The following is a 25,348-nucleotide window of genomic DNA, read 5'->3' on the forward strand; positions in this document are numbered from 1 at the left end:
GGACCCGGCGTTGTGCCAGCTCACAGAAAGTGCCACGACTCCACAGACCACGGATACAGGGAGACATCGAGACAGAGCCTGAGCCTTGGGATAGCCACATATTTCACTTTGGATGAGAAAAATATTTTAAACATCGCTGGAGCTTTTCGGTTTTCCTGGTCGGACTGACGTGTGCAGAAAATAAAAAAAGGTTTGTAGAAAGACGATTATGCCGGTCAGTTTTCTGACCACGTTTATACGATTTCTTAATGGATTATTGCCATCTTAGTAGCCAGTTAGGGTAATCTATCCAAAGCTATGTTAGTAGGATATGCGATAGACAATGAAGGCTAGGTGGCTAACAAGACAGTTTAGTTGTGGTTTGGTTTTAATTTGGGTCCAGCAGCCAGTAACGTTGTTAAACCACCGTTCATAGATGCTGATGATGGGACAGGCGTCCTGCCATTTGATGAGTTTCTGATGCCTTTGACCACTAGCTTACTGACTAGCGAGCCCAGCTAGCACTGTTAATTAAGTAAGTGATTTATTGTGATTGTTTGCGTGCACTATTATTGTGGTTCTTCTCTAGACAAATCAGATATGATAAATTATTATGCATAGCAGTCTTGCTAATGCTAGCTCGTCCATGTCTTTGATAATGAATGCTGATCACAGGTTCCAGTGGGCTAGCTTGATCGGGGGCACTATGGTTCCTTGGCTGTCTCATTGAATTAACTTGGTGTATCACTCAAAGATAGCTGCCTGATTTCTTTTCCTCAAAAAGTATACACCTTGATGGACTAAAGACAGAAAGAAAGAGACTATAGGCTATGCGCGCATTGATTCATGAAAACTAATGAAGAGTTGATGTTATTCCAACGTTACTTGCGGGGCGAGCTGGGATAGGCAACGTCAGCTTAAAATTTACCGTGACCAGCTTGCGACACTGAACACGATCTTGACCTCAAGTTCATTATTTTTTTGAGGTAAAAAGTTCGTTTGTTTTCAAGATTGTTGTGTAGACTACATCTCATTAACTTTAAGGATGCAATCATCGCTAATGCAACAGACATAAGATGACAGTGTATGAAAGGAAACCGGGACTGTATCAGTGTTGTATGATTTTTGCCTTTATGCGTTTGTGCTGCAGTTGACTTTCTGGGCTCAGAAAGGCAGCCGGATGCAAACTAGAAAGTTTAGCAGAAGTGTCCCAAGATCGTGAACATCATGCGAAGCAAAGTGACTGGGAGAAAGCCGCAGTTGTTTGTGCGTCATAATTCATTAATTGCTTATTTCCCTTTGGTCAGTTCCCCTTTCATTTACAAAGACGAGCATTGGTGTGTACTTTTAACCGCTACATGCATACAATCTTATCCAGTTTATGTACGGTATATTAATATGTATGATTACTAATGCACCGTATCTTTCAGTTTAGCTTGTATAGAGAAGTATTTCTTATTCCCTTTATGTCTCTGGACTGGAGATTCTTGTCTCTAAAGCTACTCCTAACTATGGAAACCATAGTGAGCTTGCTTGTATCTTTATCTTACATTGTTATCTTACACCCAAGACTTTCCACATAGCAACAATTCATTGATGGGCATATTACTGGAAAATGCAGTGCCTCTTAAGCAAAGAGTGACTTAGCCTGGAATTGCTTGGCAGAAATGTGCCTCTGGGGATTGTGCCAACTATGGTTAAATTTTGTTATGGGTGGGTGGAGGTGGGCTACAAAGGGCCCACCTCTGTCTAAAAGTCAGCATTCTGAGGCTAGTGTGGGCATAGTGTAATCTGTATGTATTATTTGCCCCATACATCTGTTTTCTGTTAGAGGGCTGAAGGAGACTAGGTCTTGGCTCTATTTTTACAGAATGGCACCCAGTGTTGGCATGGCTTCCCGGTGCCAACCGAAGAATTTTGATGCACCTCTTGGTTTCTACTAAAATGTTGTGCGACTTGGCAAAAATGTAGCGTGCTTGTGAAGAGTATACAAATATATGTGTCTATGGCTTTATGGCAACAGTGTCTTACGTATTCCTGAATGAAAGTGAAGCAGGGGGAGGGATGTGATTACCGCTCGGAGGGTGTGTTTGGACTCTGAACTGAAACCAAAGATCTTTCAGATAATGGCTCAATTTGCCACTGCATGACATCTTGGTTAAGTATTTAGGCCAGTGATATCCTCAAGCTGTATGCTTATAGATTATATTTAGGATTATGGATTACTTCCAGTACTGATGACTCTTGCTTTTAAAGCCCTGTGTAATTGCAGGCCGTTTCGTTTAATTTCTGACATCTCTTTTTTTTTTTTTAACAGGCATTACTGGACATTGAAGTGGCAGTCATGGACATCTATGACCCCCAAACGCTCGGCATCATGGTCTTCAGCGGGTTCATGCTGATCTCGGCCATCGGTATCGCCCTGGTCTCCACCTTCTCCATGAAGGAGACGTCGTACGAGGAGGCCCTGGCCAAGCAAAGGCAGGAGCTGAATAAGATCCAGCCCCAGCGGGCGGACAAGAGGAAGAAGGACAAGGCGCTGGACAAACGAAGCCGAGGGAAGAAGAAGGACGACAAGCCTAACGGGAAGCTTCCCGACACGGACACCGCGACACCTGACCTGAGCGAGGCCGAGACGCCCGCCGAACCCCCAACTCCCGAGCCTGTGGTGGTGGCTCCGGTCCCTGCGCCCACCCCTGCCCCTTTGGCTGCCGCTCCGGCCCCAGCTCCGGTCGTCGCTGCTGCCCCTGCCCCGCCTGTGTCGGCCGCACCCCCCCGCGCTGCTCAGGTTGAGGCTCCCGCAGCCCCCTCCCCGAAGGACAAGAGGAAGAAGGAGAAGAAGGTTGCCAAGGTGGAGCCGGCCCAAACCCAGCAGGCCGCCGCCCCGAAACCCGCTCCTGCCAAGCCCGAGGTTGTGGTCAAAGAGGTTCCCGTAATGGCAGTGCCCCCAGTGGGCGCCCAGAAAAGTGCCCCTCCAGCTGCCCCTGCTGTTGCTGCGCCCACCAAAGCTGAAGAGCCCAAAGCTGAGGCCCCTTCCAAGAAGAAGGGAGGCTCCAAGAAGAAGGCTGAGCCAGGTGAGCAATGTTACCTGTCCTCTGGCCCTTATTTGTCAATAGCAGGGTTCATAATAATAATAATAATAATAATAAAGTCAACATCCTCATTTGCATTTACCTCAATAAAATAGGGTGGAGTGGACTTACTTCTCGCTCATATATGAAGCAAATGCTAAACAAACAAAAAACCTCCAGCCCCACCACAGTGCGCTTGCCTAGGCCCACATGTGCAGGGAACAATGGACTCTTCAGGCTGCTTCTGTAATGGTGGTGGTGTGTTTGTCTGTTTGTTTATGTACACCAGCAAGCATCGCACAAGTACAACATTGTCACATTGACTAAGAGGGACTTGTAGAGTAGCCTGTCAGTACCATTAGTTTGCCTCTTTCAACAGCATTTCTATGATATAACATGACTTGATATGAATAGCCCCTGTATTATTTTGGATACATGGGGTATATTTAGACTGTATGAAGTTTTTTGTTGAGTTATTGTCCCAAAACTGGGTAGTCTTTGATGAATAACAGGATACAGTCTGTGCCATTGATAGCCCCATGTGTGGATAGATCTAAGTGTTTGATGGACACGCTTGATGTTTATCTAGTAGTTAAAATTAGCCCTTTGGAGAAAATGGAAATGACCCCTTTGAGCAGGAACAGCATTAGCCAAAACACAGACTGTTCTCTAAGCTGCCCAGAGTGAATCCATCATTGTGAGTCTGTGTGTGCTGGGGGTTTGTTTTCAGCATTGCCAGATGCAGAGATAACTGCTTGAACTTCTGGGGTGTTGAAAAGTCTTAAAATACCAGCAGTGCATGTAATTGTGATCACATAAGTTTCGGGAGGACTCATCGAGAGGTGGTTGTTACCGTCAGAAAGAGATGCATAAAAGATTGGTTGTGATGTCTACAACTCTAAATGTAAACGTACACCAAAGCTCCACTTGCATCCATTTTTTTTCCATGATTTACATTTTGGTAGTGCCTTGCTTGATCAAATGCATGCTACACATTGAAAGACTGGACAAAGTTTTTCATTCAATCTGCATAGCTATACCTATGTGGTAGTTTTTACAAGCAGTGCTATTAATGACATAAATGGTGATCACAGCATCAACATTTAGGTGTGAGCAGAAGTCTTGTTTAAAATGGGCTTGCAATGAATAATGATCTTGGAATGGAAACACACTTTGATTGTGGTCTAAAGTCAAATTCAACTTTCTCTACTTGCAGTGAAAAGTCATTAGTTCACACTTTAGCCTGGTTTGTGCTTGCATGAGTGTTTTTCCACGCATAGGTTTCCTACATTTCCCTAGTAGTTGTTTTTGCCTGGTTGATTCACAACTCCAGTAAGACATTTTTTCCTTCTGAATTGTTCTCTGGTATTGCATCCTAAGCCTCTGATGGAACCGTGCCCATGGGAACGAAGTACTGTGGAGAACTCCCTCACACATATACACACACACACACTCTCTCACTCACTCACTCACTCACTCACTCTCTCACACACACACACACACACACAGGTGAGCAAAGCTTGGCAAAGAAACCCTGGCCTTTTCACGGATGAGGAGGAGGAGCCGGGCTCCCCGTTCCTCCGCTAGTGTCTGGGCCTTGTCTAAACTGTGTTCTCGCTCAACTGCCCTGTTGTTTTAGACCACAAAGGCCTCCAGTGCCCCAACAATGAGCACATCTCAGCACTGCCCAGTGTACCATCTCTGTCTGGTGCCACTGTGCCACTTTACCCCCTTTTGCCCATGCCAGTCTACGCTACTGCTGCTGTTGCTGCTACGGCCACAGTGGTGTTGCTGCCTCCACCTTTAGCCTCCATCCTGTTAGCGCTGGCTAATTACCCTAGCAGCCTGGTGAGTGGAGGAGGCGGCGCATGTCTTGCCACTTCACCTAAGTGCTTAGCTGTGGTTTTTGGCGTGTGCTGGTTTTTGTCAGGCTCGCTCTGCCAACAGGCCCCTCATCTGGGATCAAGGCTCCAAAACAAGGGCGGGTTTGATGATTATAGCTTCTTGGTGGCCACTTTTGAGGGTGTACTCTGGCTGCCGTGTGGTTAATAAGACGCTGCCACCGCCCTCAACATAGCTAATAACCAAGCAAGGATCACACATGTGCCACATTGGCACACTAATGCACTGGGACTAACACAGAAGGCCATCAGTAGGCCAATAGTTTGCCTACTAACTCCATAACATAACAGGTAGATTTCAAATGGGAAACAGAACTGGGATACATAAGTTGTATGTAAACAGAATCTTACTATGAGATTCAAATTCTGTGTTTGGAACATGCCCTCATTCACTACATAGTGTTCTATATAGTGAATAACTTTGTAGCGAATGAGTGAATGCTCCGTTCACAAGGATCGAGTATGTTTATGAGGATGTAATGCCTCTGTAGCTGGTTGGCTCCTGCCTGCCTGCCTACCCTGCGTGTGGTTAGGAAGCTGCTTAGCTCAGTGGTTGGCAGGGGGAGTCACTCGCGCTAGGCAGCCTGAGGTAACGTCTGCAGAGGAACAGGAGCAGCCTTCTCCTTCTCCACCCCAGTCCCTTTCAGAGGCCCTCTGCCAGTCTTTGTGTGTGTGTGTGTGTGTGTGTGTGTGTGTGTGTGTGTGTGTGTGTGTGTGTGTGTGTGTACCTCAAAAGTTACAGCACTAAGCATGCACTCACAAGAGTGTGAGAAAAACTTACGTGAAGTGAAGTCTGCAGAAAAGTTGCAAACCAGCACTGTTGACCAAGTTGTGTTTCCAGCACAATTTGGAAGTATGATGTGAATGTTTTTTGATGTCTTGCAGCTGCCGTGGCAACAGATTCGGTGGACGCCGCCCTGTACCTGCCCTACAAGGCGCTGGTTTCCACGGTGAAGAGCATGATGTTCAGCGAGGGGGAGGCCCAGCAGCTCATTGAGATCCTGAGCGAGAAGTCTGGAGTTGGAACCTGGCATACGGTGAGGAGGCGTCAAAATGCCTCTACAGATCTACACTTACTGTCTTAGGACACCCCCTCTCTCCAAAAATCTCACCCACTTTGAACTGAACTCCACCCAATATCTCCACAGATCTACACACATTCTCTATAGACCTCTGAAGTTCACCTACAAAAAAGACCCAAAGGCTGCCATCTTTGCCCATATAAAGAGATCCGATTACCATCTTTGCCCATATCAGGACATCCAGATCTTCTTATATAGGCAGCATCTTTCCTATATGCCAATTAAATTTGTCTGTTAACAAAGCAAGCTAGCTAGCTAACGTTCACACAGGAATGGGTTGTGAATAGGTAGCAAAAGGAACGTTGCTATTAATCTGGGCTAACTAGTTAACAGCTAAGGACTTTGATTAAACTTGTATATTGTTATAAGCCAACCTAAAACATCCATGCCTTTAATGATCTCTAACTAATCACCATTTCACTGAAACAACACTTATTCATTTAAAATGTTATAGTTGCTATTGCTAGCTTAGGTTCATCAGTTGTCTCTGCCACAAAGACACATCCACTATTTCCTCCCCTTTTCTCCAGAGCTCCACCCACCCATTCTACTGCCCCCTTTACAGTGGCCCTGTTGCTAAGCAGCAAACAACAGACAGTTCACAGACTGCACTGCACTGCCACAGCCCAATCAATCACTTACTCAGACACGATCAATCAACTCTGTAGCCAGTCACTCAAAACAGTCAGCCGGGTAAATAGTGACTGTTTGCCATAGGAAACATTTAAGGACAAACAATTTGCCAAATGGTTCTCTTATGGAGAGCTCTAAACTGTCGACATTTGCCATTCAGCCACTTTGTGGACATTCTTATCTAAATCTCACTTATCTGACATCATAGAACAAGAACATTACCTCAAGAGCTGTTGAACTTTCTTTTCATGTTTAGCCAGTGCAACCACTGTACACACATCCCCTTTCATATGTGTTCCCTGGCTATCAAACCAATGATCTGGGTGTTGGGAGCACCTTGTTTACACAGGAACACAAAACATGCCTTATTTATTATCAAACTGCTTGTCATCAGTTTCAGGACCATGTTGTGATGTTGGCGTGTGGTCCCTCATGTCCTAAATTGTTGAACAAATTGTCCTAAAATTGTTGAGAATTGCTCTAAAACTTAAACTGTTTACCATGTTGTTAGTCACTTTGGCTAAAAATGCGTCAGCCAAATGTAATGTAATGTAAATGCCCTTTTGGGTTTGTGTCGCCCCCTGCAGGCCACTCAGAAGGGCGACCCCGTGGCAGTGCTGAAGAAGCAGCTGGAGGAACGTGAAAAACAGCTGACTGCTGAGCAACAGGACGCCACTGCCGCCAAGAACCGCCTCCGTGAGATGACCAAGGTGGGGTGGGGGGGAAGGACTAGATTCTACTTTCTCTCAGACACACACACACACACACACACACACACACACACACACACACACACACACACACACACACACACACACAGCCTTCATAGTCACTTGTCCAGCATCCATCCATTTTTTTCCCCCAAAGTTCCCCAAAACTACATTTTTGTCCTTCAACGAGGAAATGTACAGTTCTCATAGTCACATCCTTGTAGTAATCAACAGCGTCCATTTCCTCTTGTCTTCTTTGGGTATGTGTACACCAGCTGCTTATGTTCACATAGTTACAATCCCTTCCTGTGGGGTAAAGGGATGAGCTAAGCCCTGCATGCTGTCAATATGCACTTTGTTATCCTCATCAAATAATGTTATGGTTCTCACAGACATGTTCTTGCAGTGGTCAACATTACTACATTTATCTTAGTGATGTGTTGGTCAGCCACTTGTGTTCACATGCCGGTAATCCCCACAGAATTCACCGGTCACACATACATCACACTGAGATGAATCACTGAGCTTAGGCTGGTAGAAGTCTGTCTGTCTGTTACGACGAGTGTGTCAGTTGGTCAGCACACATACAAGGCAGGCATTCAGACATCAACTGAACTCACTCCCAGAGCTCTTATGATTCTCCGGTACTTCAACAATTGTGACAGGTCACATGTTTGCAGTCAATCATGGGAGGTCTCAACGCAGGGAAGGCCATATACAACCTCTATTATGTAATCAGTCACATGGGAGGTTGTTGTGTCTGTCTTCTAAGAAGATGGTAAAGTGACTGGTTTGTTGTGTCTGTCTTCTAAGAAGATGGTGAAGTGACTGGTTTGTTGTGTCTGTCTTCTAAGAAGATGGTGAAGTGACTGGTTTGTTGTGTCTGTCTTCTAAGAAGATGGTAAAGTGACTGGTTTGTTGTGTCTGTCTTCTAAGAAGATGGTGAAGTGACTGGTTTGTTGTCAGCAAATTATCTTATCCTTATAAGGGCATAGGAATGGCAGCCATAAATGAGGCTTTTGCCGTATACTAATGTAATTTATATACTTATGATTACTAGAAACGGTAGAAACAGTATGAAAAAATGAAACATGCTATGTTACGAGTCCGACCCGGCTCTAAGCCGCAACATAAAGAGGGAGTCGGGACAGCAGAGATAACTTCAACCAATAAAGTATTTATTTAAAAGTAACAGCTTCTCTACTGTTCTACACAACTACGGGCCAATTTACTTACACACATGAATGACTACTTGCACCAAGCAAGTTTACCAAAGTCATTCTTCAAATCCTAGCCAACCCTGGCTTAGGCTACATGTGGTTTCACCAAACGTCCAAACAAACTTTTTTAACTAACTTAAGTTAAACTAGCTTAACCAAAGGCCCTCACTCTCAAACACAGAAATAGACGAGTGCTCACTACCCTCCAGTATGAAAATCATTAAACCATCTCTGCAATAGCTACCTGAGCTGATCTAAAGTGATGTTTAATGTAAGGATTTCAACTGGGTGAAAGCAAGCTCTACTACACAAACAAACAATCAGTAAACTATACTTAAAACTGACATACACTTACCATTACCACATACACATCCCAAATTATGCTCCAAACTTCTAGTGAGAAATCTGCTGGTGTTAATCAATGTTAATCCACTTAGTTATTCAATAGAATTCCGGTACCTACTTACCACCAAAGAAACTAACTTCACCTCGCTAGTCTTCCAGGGCCTGCCGGCCTCGGGGCGACTGGTTAACGCATGAACTTTGTCACAGTGAGACTGCGCGAATAGCGTGCTCCCGATAGGAATTCGAGATCCCCGACCAGGATTACCCCTCAAAACAATGAACATTAACAAATCAAAATAACAAATAGTACTTCGAAGGAGAGGCTGCTAGCAACCTAGCTGGAGCACTCTTACTAACCGGATTCTGACCAATATCAATATTAAGTAGCTAGGCTACACCACTAGGGAATTTCAACAACCAGCACATTTCTCACCCAAAATCTCCACAGTCCAGACTCCCAAAGTGTTCACTATATCCCGGACGAGCCCCCAATTTATGTTACGACCCGGCTCTAAGCCGCAACATAAAGAGGGAGTTCGGACAACAGAGATAACTTTAACCAATAAAGTATTTATTTAAAAGTAACCAAAAGCAATAAATAACCATTACCAAAAAATTTCTAGGGGAAAGTAAAAGCATGTATGCAAGTGTGTTAATGTGGGTGTGTGTATGCCAAAGTCAGTATGATGTACCAAGATAGAAAGAAAGTGCTAGTGGAGGAGCGATAACCCAGAACAGAAAAGTGCCCAAATCGAGAGAGAGAACAACCCCTTAAATACCCACACACCTTCACCAGGTGTGTATGATTAGCTAATTGGGCAAGCTAGGGCGGCATTGCCCATGCAATGGCCATGTCAGGCCTGAAGGGGCACAGGGGGTCGTAACAGCTATTACTAATCTGGTTTAATTGGACAGGTAAGAGTTAAGATAGTATACTAACTACTGCTAATTCTAGTTTAGTCACATTTACATTTATTCATTTGGCAGACACGTTTATCCAAAGCGACTTACAGTAATGGAATAACATTTAATCTATTAACATTTAAGCACTACAGAGTTATAGCTACAGCATTAGAGGTTTAACATTTAAGATACTGTGCAGATGAGACGATAGCTAGGAATTACTATGGCATCTGTCAATACTAGTTCTAGTACTAGTTGAACCGGTCAGAAATATGATGGTGTACTAACTACTGCTAACCCTAGTTTAGTTGAACCAGTAAGAAATATGATAGTATACTAACTACTGCTTACGCTAGTTTAGTTGAACCAGTAAGAAATATGATAGTATACTAACTACTGCTAACCCTAGTTTAGTTGAACAGACAAGCGTAAGAAATGTGACGATTGACGCTGGAGTGGTGTGCCTCCTGTGCAGGAGCTGTCCACTGAGAAGTCCAAGGTGGCACAGACAGAGGCGCGCCTCACTGCCCAGCTCAGTGCCCGCGAGCAGGAGATGGTGGCGCTGCAGGCACGCATGCAGGCCAGCTACCAGGACCACATGGCCGAGACGCACAAGTACAAGACGAAGGTCAGAGGTCACACATACACATTACACATACACATACACACACACACACACACACACACACACATACATGGAAACACACACTCACACGGATACAAACAAACAAAAGTATACACGGAAAAACACACACACACACACACACACACACACACACACACAATGATATATATTCACGGATACGGATACACACACAAACACCAACCACACCTGTGTGACTGAAAAGGTGCAGGCGATTAATCATTACAGAAAAACTAAGTCACGTCAAGACGTGAATAGGGACCAGTCTGTGTGTCTGTGTGTCTGTGTGTCTGTGTGTCTGTGTGTTTCTTGACAACAAAAGTCAGAGGGAACTGCAAACACATTAGCCAACTCACTTAGTGCTGCAACAAAGGGGAAATTGTGCCTACAGATGTGTGTGTGTGTGTATATATCCGTGACTATATATCTGTGTGTGTGTGTGTGTGTGTGCCATGCATATAAATATGCATGTGTGTGGGTGTATATGTCTCTGTGTATATTCATGTTTTTGTGCGTGTATGGTCTTCCCCCTCAGGTCCAGAGTCTGCAGGATCAGCTGGATAAGGGCCCGAGTGCTCAGATGGCTCGTCTGCAGCAGGAGAACTCCATCCTGCGCGACGCCCTCAACCAGGCCACCAGCCAGACTGAGAGCAAGTGAGTCATCAAAGACCAGACATCCAGACACTCTCTGACCCCCGCCGACCCGCCTCTCCCCTCTACACACTCACACTCTGGCGAAAGTTTGCATTTGTGTTTCAGTCTGTGTTTGTGTGTCTGCGTATGTTTGTCTGTGTGTTTGTGTTTGTGTCTGTTGCTTGAGTCAGCTTGCTTAAGCCATTGTCTGCCACTCTGGCATCATATGAAAAACCACATCTGCAACAGTGAGTAATTGTAATGTGATGGAACTGCTTTGGTCTTGCCCAGGCAAAATGCAGAGCTAGCCAAGCTGAGGCAGGAGTGTGCTAAACTGAGCAAGGAGGTGGGGGAGAAGAGCGAGGCACTGCAGGCCGACGAGCACATCAGGAAGGGCCTGGAGGCCAAGGTGGCGGCCGCCGAGAACCAGCTCTCACAGCTGCAGGTGAGGTTGGCCACGTGCCACACCGTGTTGGCTCAAGGGGTGTGTTTTTACGTGAGTGTGTCTGAGTGAGTGTGTCTGAGTGTGTGAGTGTCTGTGTGTGAGTGTGTCTGAGTGAGTGTGTGTGTGTGTGTGTGTCAGTGTGTGTCAGTGTGTGTGAGTGTGTGTGTGTCTGAGTGTTTGTAGGGGTTACAGATGTTCAGCTGTACCCCTTTTTGGTAGTGCTGAGTTACAGACCTGTAATGACACGTCCCTATTAGATAATCAAGCTCTTAGAAGCTTTGCTGTATTAGATCCAGGTGTCTGATTATGGTTGTAACTAAATACTGCCGACATGTAGATCAGAAGAGACTCTCTGTCTCAGACGTACTGTAAATAATGTAGAACTCCCTACATCTTTAAGATGCATGCTTTCATCTTAGAGATTGTGTAAATGTACTGGCTAAACGCACATTCAGATAATTCCTGGACCCAGCACCTCATCATACTATGTACCATGTACTTTAACTGCAGTGCGATAAGTGTAGATTTGCCCTTTTTGTCTCTATCTATTTCACACTCTGATAAACAGACCACTCTTGTCAGATGCTCTGCCATGTTGATTTCGGTGCTGTGGTAGACAGCAGTGAATGTTAGTCCTCATTATTAGTCCCTTTGGATAAAAGCGTCAGCATAATGAACATATGTACTGTAAATGTAATTTAATGAACACAGAAAAGAAAATCCTGTTTTTTTTTATTCTTTTTATTGCCCCCCCCTCCTCCACCTCCCCTCCACCCCTTCTCCCTTAATGAGGCTGTCCAACATGCTATCGGAACCCTCCACCACTGCACTGATCCCTCGCTGCTGCTGGTGCTGCTGGGTCTGGAATGCTGGGCCAGAGCAGAGCCGAGGGGTGGGGTAGATGGGTGGGGGGGAAACATGACTCTTTCCAAAAACGGAATGAATGTGGAATGTGTTCGTGCTGGAGCAGTGAGGCACGTCCAGAAGCGGTTTGAGGGATTAAAGAAAAAAAAGAAATGGAATTCCAAGGAGAACGGCACATTTGCCAGCGGAGTGTGGCTTAGGTTCTAAAATAAGAAAAATCTTGTCAGCATTTCTTTGCTTTTTTTTGTCACTTTCTTGCTGCCATGCCAACTTGGAACTAGAACTGTAAGGCTTTTTTAGAGAGAGAGTGTGTGTGTGTACACATACTCATACTAGTAGAATCCTTACAATTCCTCATGATCAGATCACTCCTGAGTCATTTAAAAAAAAAACAGGTCTTAACGTTGCTCCTCTTGTTTCTGAACGCAAACTCTAGTCTTCCTGTCGTAGTCAGTCAGTGTTCATTCACGTCACATCCTTGACGCATTCTTCCTCCACCCGGAGGGAATGAGTCAGGAGGAACAGAACAGACATTCTGCTAAAAGGGGAACTTTGTGGAACAAGATGGCGGTTCTCACTTCTAGCAAGTTGCACAATGAATATGATGCAAAATGTGAAAAAAAATAAGTAATGGAGCAATGAATATTCCGAAAGGGGGATTGGTGTGGCTTGGTTTTGTAGAGTAGAGATTGTTTTTCAATGTACCTGGAATCTAGAGAAAACCAACACATTTGCTGTGTGTGTGTGTGTGTGTGTGTGTGTGTGTGTGTGTGTGTGTGTGTGTGTGGACTCTCAGCACATTCATATGAATCCACTTCATTCAGTGTCCTCCACCCCAGCCATGTAGCACCACCTTTTGTTGTCACTCACATACATGCATCCTGTTTGGTGCGTGTGTGTGTACGCTTGCAAACGTCTATATTTGACCAAGTACACATTAGTCACAGCAGATGTCCAAGACTGACTGAAAAACTTCCAGGATCCAGGTCCGGCTGCCTTGTTTTCTCTATCGATTTGTTCGGCGTGCACACATGCGATTTATATCACCTTGCGTGGTGCTAAAGTATCTGTCAGGAAAACAACAACTGAAACTCTCCACACAAGACACAAATTATATATATTTTTTTTCCATACACGGGTGGGTGAATGTCTTTTGCACCTACTGTGCTGCAACGATTGGAGCAAAAGTGTCGCGTGAATGACTCTTGGAAGTTGTGATGCAGGATAGGATTTGTGTACCTGTAACAAGGATTTGTGAACCCGTAGCCACTATTTTGTGTTAACAAGGGATAAAAAAATAAAAATGTACGGCTTCAAGTTGACTGTTACACATTTGTGACTTTAGTGTGCGCATGCAAAATCTGCAGTTAAATGTGCTCGCGACTTATGCACCTTTTATACCTCCATAACCGTGTGCATGTGTGTCTCTCTGCTGCTCCCTGTAGGCGGGCCGCGCGTCAAGCGAGCTGGCTCTGCAGAGGCGTCTGGAGGAGGTGAGCGAGGAGCTGCGTGCGTCCCAGAGCACCAGTCGCAGCCTCCAGGCCCAGCTGGAGCAGGGCAAGCAGGAGGGCACCACACTCACAGGTGAGGAGAACGGGACCTCAGGAGGCTCTGTGAAACACACACACACACACACACACACACACACACACATACAGTACACACAAACACACACACACAAGTGCGATGCAGCGTTTCACATCAGCTCCTTCCTCTTATTGAGCAAAAAAATGTCCTCTGTGTGTGTGTGTGTACAATACATGTCTCACTCCTCCCTCACGCATGTGGTTCTCATTCTTCGTCACCCTCTGTGTATAGTTTCTATAAGTTCACACACAAGATCATACATTTCTGTACATGGCAAGAGAAGCCTGTCTCTCAAAGTTCCTCTTTTGAAGGTGCTAGTGACAATAAAAAATGGACTTGTTCCATGCCCAAATAAGTCACTTCATTGTTTGTTTATGTTATACTCATAATATTTGTGATATTAAACAGTATTTTCCAGAGTAACTTTAAGTAACTACTTAACTGCTAACATCACGCCTTCTGGTTAGCTAGCCTATGAACATTAGCAACGTTGTTGTTTGTTGTTGTCAAGTGAATGTTTGGAAAGTATGGAGTTCCAAAGTGGGAGCCTTCTCACTTCCCAGCCACATGAAAGCACTAAAAGTGTGTGATCTGACCTGGCCTCCCTGTCCGTGTGTGACCCTGCAGACCTGCAGGAGCGTGTGTCGAGTGCGGAGGCGGCTCTTGAGGAGCGCGAGGTGCTGGTGAAGGCCCTGGAGGAGAAGCTGACCCAGGCTGAGCTGGAGAAGACCCAGCTGGAGGACCAGGTGGGCTCCATCCATGTGCTGCTGGAGGCCAGCCAGAGCCGCGAGGAGGACGACGGACACATGGTGAGAGGGGCCTGAGCCTAAACACCGTACCGAACCGCACCAGGCTGCACCACACCGAACCACACCGCAAAGCACCTCACTGGAACGCACCACATGACCAAATCGAATCCACATGTCCAGGGCCTAGCTGTAGAGATGGAGAGCATATTTGCGACCATACTGAACCCAATCCACACACCCAGGGCCTAACTAGTCGTGGGCATGTCTGTGAGCACATTGAACTAAATCCACACACCCAGGCTAGTGGTGGGCTAGTTGTAGCAAGCCTTTTAAATCAGAGAGTTCACAACAGAGTGCTTTGTTTTTATGTTTGCTTAACCTTTACCATAAGTGATGAATAAAATAAAAGCATGTGATTAGTAAATGTAGAGATCTTAATGACAAAATCCAAATGGCACTTGGATATTGCGAAAGAGCAGTAAAACTGAGCTCAGACTGATTGTTTTTTATTTATTTATTTTTTTCTTATCAAATCTGACTCTTTTTCTTGCTCTTTAGCAGACAGAATCTGCAGCAGAGCTGGAACAGGTGAAGAACAGGTGTGTCACACTGAGATTTTATGATTTTTGCATCTGATTTTAGAGAAGTTTATTTTCATTAATTTGGAAGACATATACAGCTATATATCCATGTAATAAAGCTATTGGAGAATAGTTGCTCTGGTATCGTCTTTCAAAGCTGCATTCTTCCATGATCTATCTGTATAGATAAGTCTGTAAAGTTCTCTGAGTGTGTTATTGCTTTAATATCAGTATTACTCAGTGTGAGTGTGAAATCTATCACAGTCTCAAGGAGAAAGAGAGCCAGCTGGCAGCCCTCGAAGAGCAACTGAAGCAGTTTGCGGAAATGAAAACTGATAGTATCACTAGTGCTGTAAGTACAGTATTTATTTATTTATTTATTTATTTATTTATTTATTTATGGATTATTTGTTTACAAGTTAATGTTTCTAGCAGCACACTATGATGCATTTTGTCAGTTGTGCTAATGAACTTCTCTATCTGCAGGTTGCAAACACTACAGAGGCCGAACAAGCCCCTAGCCAGTATGTATGACTCGTGTCTCCTCCCAGTTCAAACTATCTTCTGCCAACATGGCTGAAGCCATAGCTATTATATTTGTTCATATCAGTGTTCCTTTTAAAATGTGTACAACTTAAATATTGGATACACCCACATCATATCACACAGCAAGGAAAAATAAATGTGTCTCGACAGGACAGATTTATCATTTGTCATCAGATTTATCAGGTCAAATTATAAATGAGCCTAGTTCATCCACGAAATAATGATTAGCTTTCCTGTCAGCACTTTTTTGATGATGACATGTGTGTTCATTTTTGTATGAATTCCATGGCATGTGTACAGATTTAACCCTCACGAGTGTTTCTTGTAATACCTCAGAGAGCAGCAGAGTTTGACAGCATCGCTTGCAGAGGAGCTGAGAAGTCTGAAAGAAGAGATGGAGAGAAAAAATATCAGCAATGTACGTGCGCCCTTTATCATTATCTACACAAGTTATCAATGAATATGGAACATTGCTTTTCAGCCCGTTCAGAGAACATTTACCTTATAAGTCCAGTAGTTGAGTTTTGTCGCATGTTTTGAGGCTGGCTCATAGTCTGTTCTCTGGTCCCACTACATCAGGCTGAGATGACAGGCGAAATGGAGACACTAAGGGTGAGGTAAGTGTTGGACCTTTACCCCTTTCGATCAGCCTCCCAAGTGTTCTCTGTCAAACTGACAGGTTAATGTTTTCACTTCGTTTTCACAAGTAATGCGTCTTACACTTTTTTTTTTCCCCATCTCTATAGTCTCAAAGAACGGGAGTCGCTGTTAGCATCGCTGGAAGCTGAACTTCAACAAGCAAAGGAGGAGAAAGCAAGTGTATCAAGCCAGGTTTGTACTGTATGTTAGCTTGAAGTGTTTTGAGTGCTCTGATGAGAACGAAAGTGCTATATGAATGCAGTCCATTCACCATTACTGTCTTCTTGAAACAGGCTGACAGCAAAGCTGAACTGGAAGCACTACAAAACAGGTAGGCGTCCTTCAGGTTTGCATAAGCTAATAGCTAATGGCTATCAGCTAATAAACTGTACACAGCCACAGTTCCCCATTTACTGAGCCACACTCCCTCAGATTTGACATCTGTTGTTAATGTACACTGGCAAGCTTCGCCCAATTTTAAGTTCTAATGTAAGAACTCTTAGTGACTGTAGTGGTATGAATGAGCATCATGGCTGCACTTTGCTAAATCCTGTTTGAACACATTGTGCTTGCAGCCTGAGGGAGCGAGAGAGGCAGGTGGTCGATCTTGAAGAGGAACTGAAGCAAGCCAAGAGCAGTGCTGATCTTGTGAGATTGCGTCGTCATCCCCTCCAACAAACACACACACACAGATACTCACACTCTCTCATACACAGATACTTTCACACTCACACACACACACACAAATACTCACACACACAAATACTCACACACACAGATACTCACACACACAGATACTCACACACACAGATACTCCCACACACACACGCACTCTCACAGACATACACACACTCTCACACACACACACGTCCACCTGCTGCATGTCCTGCACAGGGTCCGTCACCTTCCGCCCATAGTCCGGCTACATTTCTCCTAATGCATGCCTCATATCTGTTTGTTTTCTAGCTGCCTGACCACACAGCAGACTTGGCATCTCTGCAGAGCAGGTACATGTCTTATTGTTTACTGTACTTGTTTACTTTTCCTCTTTGGTTGTTTGTTTACTTCTCCTCTGTTGTTTGTTATTTGTTTACACCTTTTTGCTTGTTAACTCATCGATCATAACGGACATTACTGCACATGCTTGGGTTCATGGCTTACATTGGGGGTCAAAGAAGGTGTTTCAGTTGACCGATGTTCATTCTGATTTGTAAGATGCCGTTTCCCCATTCTCTCAGCCTAACAGAAAGAGATGCACTGGTCACCTCACTGAAACAGGAGCTTCAGAAGTTGAAAGAAGCGGAACAATCAAAGGGCGATGACAAAGTAAGGAAGTTTGACACTCTTTGTACATCTGAGCCACAGAAGATAAGCTGTGTGTGTGGTGTGTGTGGTGTGTGTGGTGTGTGTGTGTGGTTTGCAGCGGATATTGTGAAAGCAGCACTAACTGCAGATCTACGATTGAAACCACATGAGTCTTTATGCAAAGTCATGTATTGGTTAGAGTGCAGTTTGAGTAAAAAATAAACTAAACTTGACAGGACTGAGAACTAGTTCCTCTCTTTTCCAGAACTTCACATCCTCTCACATTCAATGTGTTGAATCGAGGTTTATAGTTACGGCCCATATCATTAATGAAAATTTTTATTTTTTTATCTGTAGGCAGAGTTCACAGCATTTCAAGCAGAGACCAAAGAGGTTCTTCATTCACTCTTTCCACACATCAATATCCAGACAGAAGAGGTGCCCGATGACGATGAATTAAAGCTCAGTTGCTATTTAGTCACTTTCAGTGTCCTGTTTTGCTGCATTAGGGTAGTTGTTTGATCATCTTGCATGCTTTATTTCCAGACCAAATGGTTGCAGGAGTTTGCACAGAAAGCACAAGAGACACTAAACCAAAGGCAACAAAGTCAGGAACCACAGCCAAGCACAGAAGTAGAGGTAAGCCTCAGAGCTCTGGTTGGACCTCACTGGCATGGATGTGTTTGTGGGTATGTGTGTGTGTCAGATATCTGGTCTCATACCCCTTTTCTTTTTTTTCTGCCCAAGGAGGTGTTGGGGAAGTTGCGAGTCGCAGAGGAGAGCCAGACCACACTACAGGCTGAGTGTGACCAGTACAGGATTGTCCTGGCTGAGACGGTACACACAGATGGCCTTTAAACATGTTTAGGCTAGCTTGTACAGTAAGTCAATCCCAGTGGGTTTAGACATGGTGTTCGCTGGCTCAGGTGTGTGTGTGTGTGTGTCTGGTGCACAGGAGGGCATGCTGAAACACCTGCAGAGGAGCGTGGAGGAGGAAGAGCGAGGATGGAAGGCCAAGGTCATGGAATTACAGGACCAGCTCAAAACGGTGTGTGTGTGTGTGTGTGTGTGGTGGATGACATGAAATTGCATGTAGTATTATCCAAAACCTGTGAAGCTCAGAACTATCAGTTCTTTGTGTGTGTGTGAGTGCGTGCGTGCACATGCAAATTCAGATATGAAATAAATCAAGATGTACAGTATATACTTTAGGGTTCTCTTAAGGTCTCGGGGGTGAACAGTTCTCCATTTAGCTTTGTTTACCTTTGTGTGTAACTGTGCTGCCTCCCTTCTCTCCTCAGGCTCTAGAGAAGGTGCAGAGTCTGGAGGAGACGGCAGACTCAGAGCAGGTGTGTGTGTGCGCTTGAGTGTGTGTGTGTGTGTGTGTGGCCCATGTTTTACATGTATGTGGCCCATGTCTGACGTGTGTGTGTGTGTGTGTCGCCCATGTTTGACGTTTGTGTTTGACGTTTGTGTGTGTGTGTGTGTGTGTGTGTGTGTGTGTGTGTGTGTGTGTGTGTGTGTGTTGCAGCTGAGGGAGCAGGTGTTGCTGCTGGAGGCCCAGCTGGAGAAGCAGCTGGAGTCGGCCACGTCAGACAGCAACAACTACTCTGAGGAGATGATACAGGTAACGCATCTCTTTCTTACTCTTTCTCTCCTTCTTTTTCTTTCTCTTTCTCTCTCATCTGAAATTCTTTGCTGTTTATTCATTCATTTATGGTCATATATTTATTCTTTGCTGCATTAATTATCACTCATGTATCCATTCATATATGCTGATGTATTTATTCTTTAATTTCATAAGTTGTGTCTTTATGATTTTGTGCCCATATATTTACTCATGTTATTTCTGTGTAAATTCCCTAGCTGAAGCTTGCGTTAGAGGAAACTCAGCGACAGCTGGAAGTGGCGCAGAGGGAGGCACAGGCTCAAAGGGAGGAGTTGTCTCTGGTGAGTGGTGCCACCTAGTGTCCAGGAGGGGTTATGGCGGAAACAGGACTTTGGGTTCTGGAGTTTTCTCATCTGTCTTTTTGTCCATCCTCCCTCCCTCCAGTCTTAGCCCCTCCTTCTAATACATTTTGTTAGCCTCTCTTTTCTAATTAATGTTTAATTTTTCAAGGAGGATGGAGGAATGGGAGAAACCATCCTCCTGTCGTTCACAAAATTAATTAGAAGGAGGGGCTAAGACTGGAGGGAGGGAGGAATGAAGGGAGGGAGGGAGGATGGACAACAAGACAGATAAAAAAAAAACCCTATGAGTGGTGGTGAGTGTGTTATTGTGGGTATACGTGTGCTGAGTGCCTGGTTCCCATTCCAGGTCAGAGAACAGCTGAGTGAGATGACGGAGAACACTCAGAGAGAGGATAAGAAGGAGCAGAACGGCCAATCAGAGCTTGAGGTCTGTCCGTGCGGAGGTTGGGGTGCGATAACCACGCCGGGGCACCCTGCAAGGCCTGCTGGGAAGCGTTGGACATATTGGGCACCACAGCAAACAGGAGTTTTTATTAAAGAAAAATAATTTAAAAACATAAATAAATTATGTATGGTTGATATAACTTTAGTGGGCTTTTAGGCTTAAAGGAAATACCTTTCCTCTCCCTTAGAGAGTAAAACATCATGAGCTAGAGATATTGAAATTCTTCTTGACTCCTGCTGACCTGCTCCAAATGTCCAATGCGTCACAGTCGGTTCACAATGCTAACCATCTTTATGTGTTTCACTAGTGTGGCTGCGGCCCTTGTCATCACTGGCCCTGTTCACTCTTGGCTTTAAAATGTGTCTTGGGTGATTGCATCACAAGTTGATAATGCCAAAAACAAGCGTACATGTACATTTGCATTTATTCATTCATAGACACTTTTATCCAAAGCGACAAAATGGAGACTAACTAAAGTTACTAAAGCTTCAATGCAGAGGAGACCTTAGGTAATACTAAATATTACCAAGTGTAGACAACCATTAAAACCCGTTTTTATTCAATTACTCAGACCGCTTACCGTTTGAGACTCACTTTACCGCATATGTTTTGTAGTGTAAATGCTAATGTAAATTTATATGAAACCTCTAGAGGAAGTGACATTGGCAGTGATTGAATATGAGCTCAAGTAGTCAGCCAGACACCCTCCTTGAAGATGCTTGACAGACAGTGTTGGGAAAGTTACTTTTAAAAAGTAGCATTTGCTTGTTACTCTTAAAAAAGTAACCCGTTACTTAGTTACGCTCTATGGAAGGTAACTTTTTACGTTACTCGTTACATTTTTACGTCACTTTTATGCTCGACTTTGGGCAGAACCCAGTATCTGTTCCTAAATGTGTAGGCCTACATAAAGTTCTACTATGGAGGAAATGACAGGTATTTCTTGTGTGCTCTTTATTATAAAAAATGCCACAAACAGAGCACTTGACAAGAAAACATTGGGCTATTATAGGCTTCAACACCACCACTAAACCCCTATGAAACAATATCAAATAACATAGTCTCGATACATCTTATGCATATTAGGTGAACACAAAATACGCAAGGGCTTATTTTATAGCCTTATACTCTTTCATTAAACAGGCTACCCCAAAATGTATGCAAAGCTAGTACAAATTGTATCAATAGGCTGACCGTTGAGTTAACGGCAGTGGACAAAAGTTTCTCACTAGGGCACAGTGTACACCTTACACTCACAGTCCTCCCCTTAGTTTCAACGAGTTTGAAGTAATGGGAATACCTCCATTCCTCAAAAGTTAGCGTTGGCTGCTTCTCGCTTGCCATAATTGCTCTTCATGCTACCAGCCTCTCACATACTGTGTGGAGCTCATGACTATTGCACAAGCGCGCAGCTGAGAAAGCAGTGTCGCTGTCAAATCTCTCTCTGGGATAAGTAATGTTGCGCCAAATTGAAAAAGAAACTACGTTTTGTTACCAAATTTTCAGTAGTAGCACGTTACCCGAAAAAGTAGTTACATTACGCACAACACTGTGTAACGTGTAACATGTGTAATGTTGTTGTGTCTTGGCTCTCCACCTGTGATCCGATTACCCAAGATGCATTTTAAAACTCAGTGTGAACAGGGCCACGGGCACTTTCCTCACTCTGACGAGCATGCTCACATTTATTTATTTATTTTTGAAAGCGGAGGTGTACTCTGTTTTTTCTCACACTAACTGCTACATGTTCTTTTTTGAGTTAAAGGTTCCGGTCTTCCTATTCTACTTTCTCACTGTGTTTTTTTCCTTCTTTTTCTTTTCAACTTTTTGCTTACATAGCAGACTGGACTGAGCACTAACCCTCAATGAGTACTTTCACACACCTATACCCACACCCAAACTCAAACAAGCAAAGCAGGAACACACACGCACAAATGCTTGCACTTATCAACTTTTAAGTCTTTGGTTTGGTTGAGGCCTTACTAATGAGTATTTTCTTTTGTGTGCGTGTGTGCGTGTGTGCGTGCGTGAGAGAGTTTGTGTGTGTTCGCCAAATTGACGTCTCAGCACTTCTCGTGCAGGTCCAAGCGGAGTTGGCCTCTACGGTTGAGAGACTTCATGGGGAGGAGGGCCAGAGGCTGCAGATGTCCGAGGAGTTTGAGCAGGTAACCCACCACCACTGTCCACCTCTGTGCCCTCACCACCCGCTGACCAGTATCTGCTTTGCTTTAATTCCATTCAAAAGAACTTTATTTATCCCCGAGGGGCAATATCATCATGCAGGCATAGTGACATATAAGATATAACAACATATAAGACCGGACCATAAGAAAGAACAGGACAGAAATGGGTGTAAGTAAGTGTATGAGGATTAGTCCCAGGAGAGGGAGGAGGAGGGGGCTGGGAGCATATTGAAGTTCAGAAGTGGGATGGCCTCAAAAGTAAAGATAGCCTTCCTCTGATTAGTCTAGCCACAGGACCGCGCAGACACCTGCCAGAGGGTAGCCACTCAAATGACATGTATGTCCACTGTGTGTGTTTCGTTTCTTCCTTCCCTGCGTTTGTGTTGCACAAACAATGTCTCTGTCTCTCCTGCGACATGTTTTTGGACTGATGGTATATATCTCAGACTCTCCTCCTCTGTGTGTTTGACTGGCAATATATCTCAGCCTCTCCTTGTGTGTCTGTGTGTGTGTTGGACTGATTATATAGCCGTGCCTCTCTTCATGTGTGGGTTGGACTAGTGCTATATCTGCATCTCTGTGTGTGTGCGTGGGTAGGCCCAGAGGACGGTGATGGAGCTGCAGTCCCAACTGGATCTACTGAAGGCCGCAGGGGACACGCCTGCCTCTGACACGGAGGATGTGGTCGAACTCAAGGTAGCACACCGCTCACTGGAACCTGGATTTTATTCACATGAATATTCTTTATGGAATTCACAAGTGGTGTGTTTCCACAGTTCAGTTCGGTACAGTACGGGACGCAATTATTTGTTTCCATTGTTAGTGCCATTTTTTGGCACCCTTCTGTTGGGGTACCAAGGAGTATCGTTATGTCTGTAGCTTTAGCAATACAGTAAATAGACTATGTTCGTATTACATACAGAAATTACCGTATGCTTGGCAGTTACTGTCCCCCTACCAGCTCCTCTCGAAGGAAAGTCCGTATAAGGCATTACCTTCCGGCAATAGACGTCATGCTCCGTGTGAGATCTCAGTCTTCTGTAAGATTAACAGTGTACTGACGAAGTTTGATGCTGTTTTGAACAATATTACTGGTTAAAAAAATGCTATTTGGGAAGCGTTTCGCTCATGGCCCTTAGCTAATCCACTGTTTGCGATTTGGAGCTATAGCGTATACCGGAGCAGGCTCTGTAGTGGTTGATCAATGAAAAATACTGTCTCCACGGCTTATTTGATTTGTTTTAATGCAGAAAAACACTCTTGGGTCAATTGTGCAATTGTGGAGAAGAAGGATGGTTTGGGTGTTCTTCCTACAGGATTCACCCCCTGTATCGATTGAAACGCGCGCCATAATCACATCCCAGTGGAGCAGTATCAGACTCATATTCTGACTAGAATCTGAGTATGACACATTCTGGGTAGTTTAAGCCTTCGTATGTGACCGTTGGATTATGTGACTTTTACTCCCATTCAGTTTGTTGACTTTGGCCAGTCATCAGTCAACAGGTTTCACATTTTATCAGGTAATCTATAATTATTGGGAGTAAGCCACAAAATCCAGTCAGCCATTTCTTAAGATGTAAAATTCCCAATGTTATACAACTCAACAGCCTACAATTGTGAAAATGTGATTAAATGTGAAACCCCTGATTTGCCATATAAAGGATTTTCACATGATTTTAAGATGGCTTCTTCAGCCATGATCCTACAGAATTCTGACCCAGCCAACACATTTTCTGCATGTGTTCTTTGCAACTCTTTTTCAGGCTGTGGTGGTAAGGCCATGCTAATGTAAAGTCTTTGATCTATGAAGGACTTGAAATAGCCCTGGCGCCACTTTGATGCTTGAAAATGAATCGTATAACTTATTTTCCTTAGTCACCAGATGGCAACAGCATTGAATATATTTGGGAACGTTTTATATATTTTAACTTCGTTTTGAGTCATTTTGATCGGTTGACATAAAAGCCATTTCTGCCCATGGGCGTTGGATGGCTCCGGCGGTATATTTGTGCCAAACAGAAATCACATGATTCAACATTGATCCTCTGGCATGTAGATTTTGCTTAACGCAAATGTCATTACTTGGCCCACAGGAGCGTCTGGAGAAGGAAAAGAAGTTGTCCAAGGACCTGGGCCAGGCAGCCACCAAACTCCAGCAGCTCCTCAAAGTCAGTCATGAGCAACTCGCCAAAGAGAAGGACACAGTCAAGGCCCTCAGTGACCAACTTCTAGCGAAGGTAACACACTTAAAAAAAAGAAATATAAAAAATACTTCCTCAGACTTCTTTTTTTTAAGGCATTCTGGATATATAATACATTTTAAATATTTGCTGCTTTTGTTCAAACTGATGTAACAATTAAAAAATAAATGTCTTTCAGGTAGAGACTGGGGAGGTGAAAGAGGGGACGTCTGTCTGAGTTAGACAAACACTATACAAGTTGCCAAAATGCCTTAAGATGAGCAGAGTTATGCATTCCTGCAAGTTGATTTGTTGTACTGTAGTTTAATTAATACTCAAGGAAAAGAGTAAAAAGACAAACTTCTCATTGTTAAATGTAGACAAATGTGTTACAAATCTTTTTTTTTTTTATGTTGACAAACATTCCATTAATGAACTTCTGACCATGTCAGAAAATATCCCTAATTTGCCTTTGCTTAAAGTCCCCAATGGTTCAGTGTTAAGGGAAACCGCATGTACGTTAAATGTACATCAACTAGTGCAATGACTTTATCGTTTGTATTGTCAAAGGTTGAGACAAGTCGGAACATGTTAAGGTACAATGATGTATTACATTGTATGCCTGCTACTTTCTGTAGCTGGCTGGTAACAAAAATGTATGAATTTGATAAAGAATAAACTACAATGTAGCTTTAAAGGCCTGTTTTGTTTGCTGTTGTTCATGAAGTCA

The 25,348-nt window shown here is 44.0% G+C and overlaps 1 protein-coding gene across 5 annotated transcripts; it reads left to right on the forward strand.

Annotated features, from left to right (window-relative positions):
* rrbp1a (ribosome binding protein 1a) lies at positions 1 to 25,315 on the forward strand. 5 transcript variants are annotated; one of them, XM_048269464.1, is made up of 31 exons: positions 2 to 190; positions 2,297 to 3,053; positions 5,837 to 5,988; positions 7,254 to 7,376; positions 10,320 to 10,472; positions 11,023 to 11,141; positions 11,412 to 11,565; positions 13,875 to 14,013; positions 14,644 to 14,825; positions 15,324 to 15,364; positions 15,611 to 15,698; positions 15,833 to 15,870; positions 16,229 to 16,310; positions 16,472 to 16,509; positions 16,639 to 16,723; positions 16,825 to 16,862; positions 17,107 to 17,179; positions 17,498 to 17,538; positions 17,770 to 17,857; positions 18,194 to 18,274; positions 18,383 to 18,475; positions 18,584 to 18,673; positions 18,792 to 18,884; positions 19,138 to 19,185; positions 19,368 to 19,463; positions 19,703 to 19,786; positions 20,154 to 20,234; positions 22,334 to 22,417; positions 23,033 to 23,131; positions 24,532 to 24,675; positions 24,818 to 25,315. In XM_048269464.1, the coding sequence occupies exons 2-31, from the start codon at positions 2,324 to 2,326 to the stop codon at positions 24,854 to 24,856; spliced, it is 3,396 nt and encodes a 1,131-aa protein (XP_048125421.1). In that variant the 5' UTR covers positions 2 to 190; positions 2,297 to 2,323; the 3' UTR covers positions 24,857 to 25,315. The 5 variants fall into 5 exon arrangements, with proteins under 5 accessions (XP_048125425.1, XP_048125421.1, XP_048125424.1 ...); XM_048269467.1 differs by having other exon boundaries at positions 15,327 to 15,364; XM_048269465.1 differs by having other exon boundaries at positions 2 to 187; positions 2,295 to 3,053.
* The last annotated feature ends 33 nt before the right edge of the window (positions 25,316 to 25,348 follow it).

This window comes from Alosa alosa, chromosome 18, assembly GCF_017589495.1.
Source record: "Alosa alosa isolate M-15738 ecotype Scorff River chromosome 18, AALO_Geno_1.1, whole genome shotgun sequence".
Lineage (NCBI taxonomy): Eukaryota > Metazoa > Chordata > Actinopteri > Clupeiformes > Clupeidae > Alosa > Alosa alosa.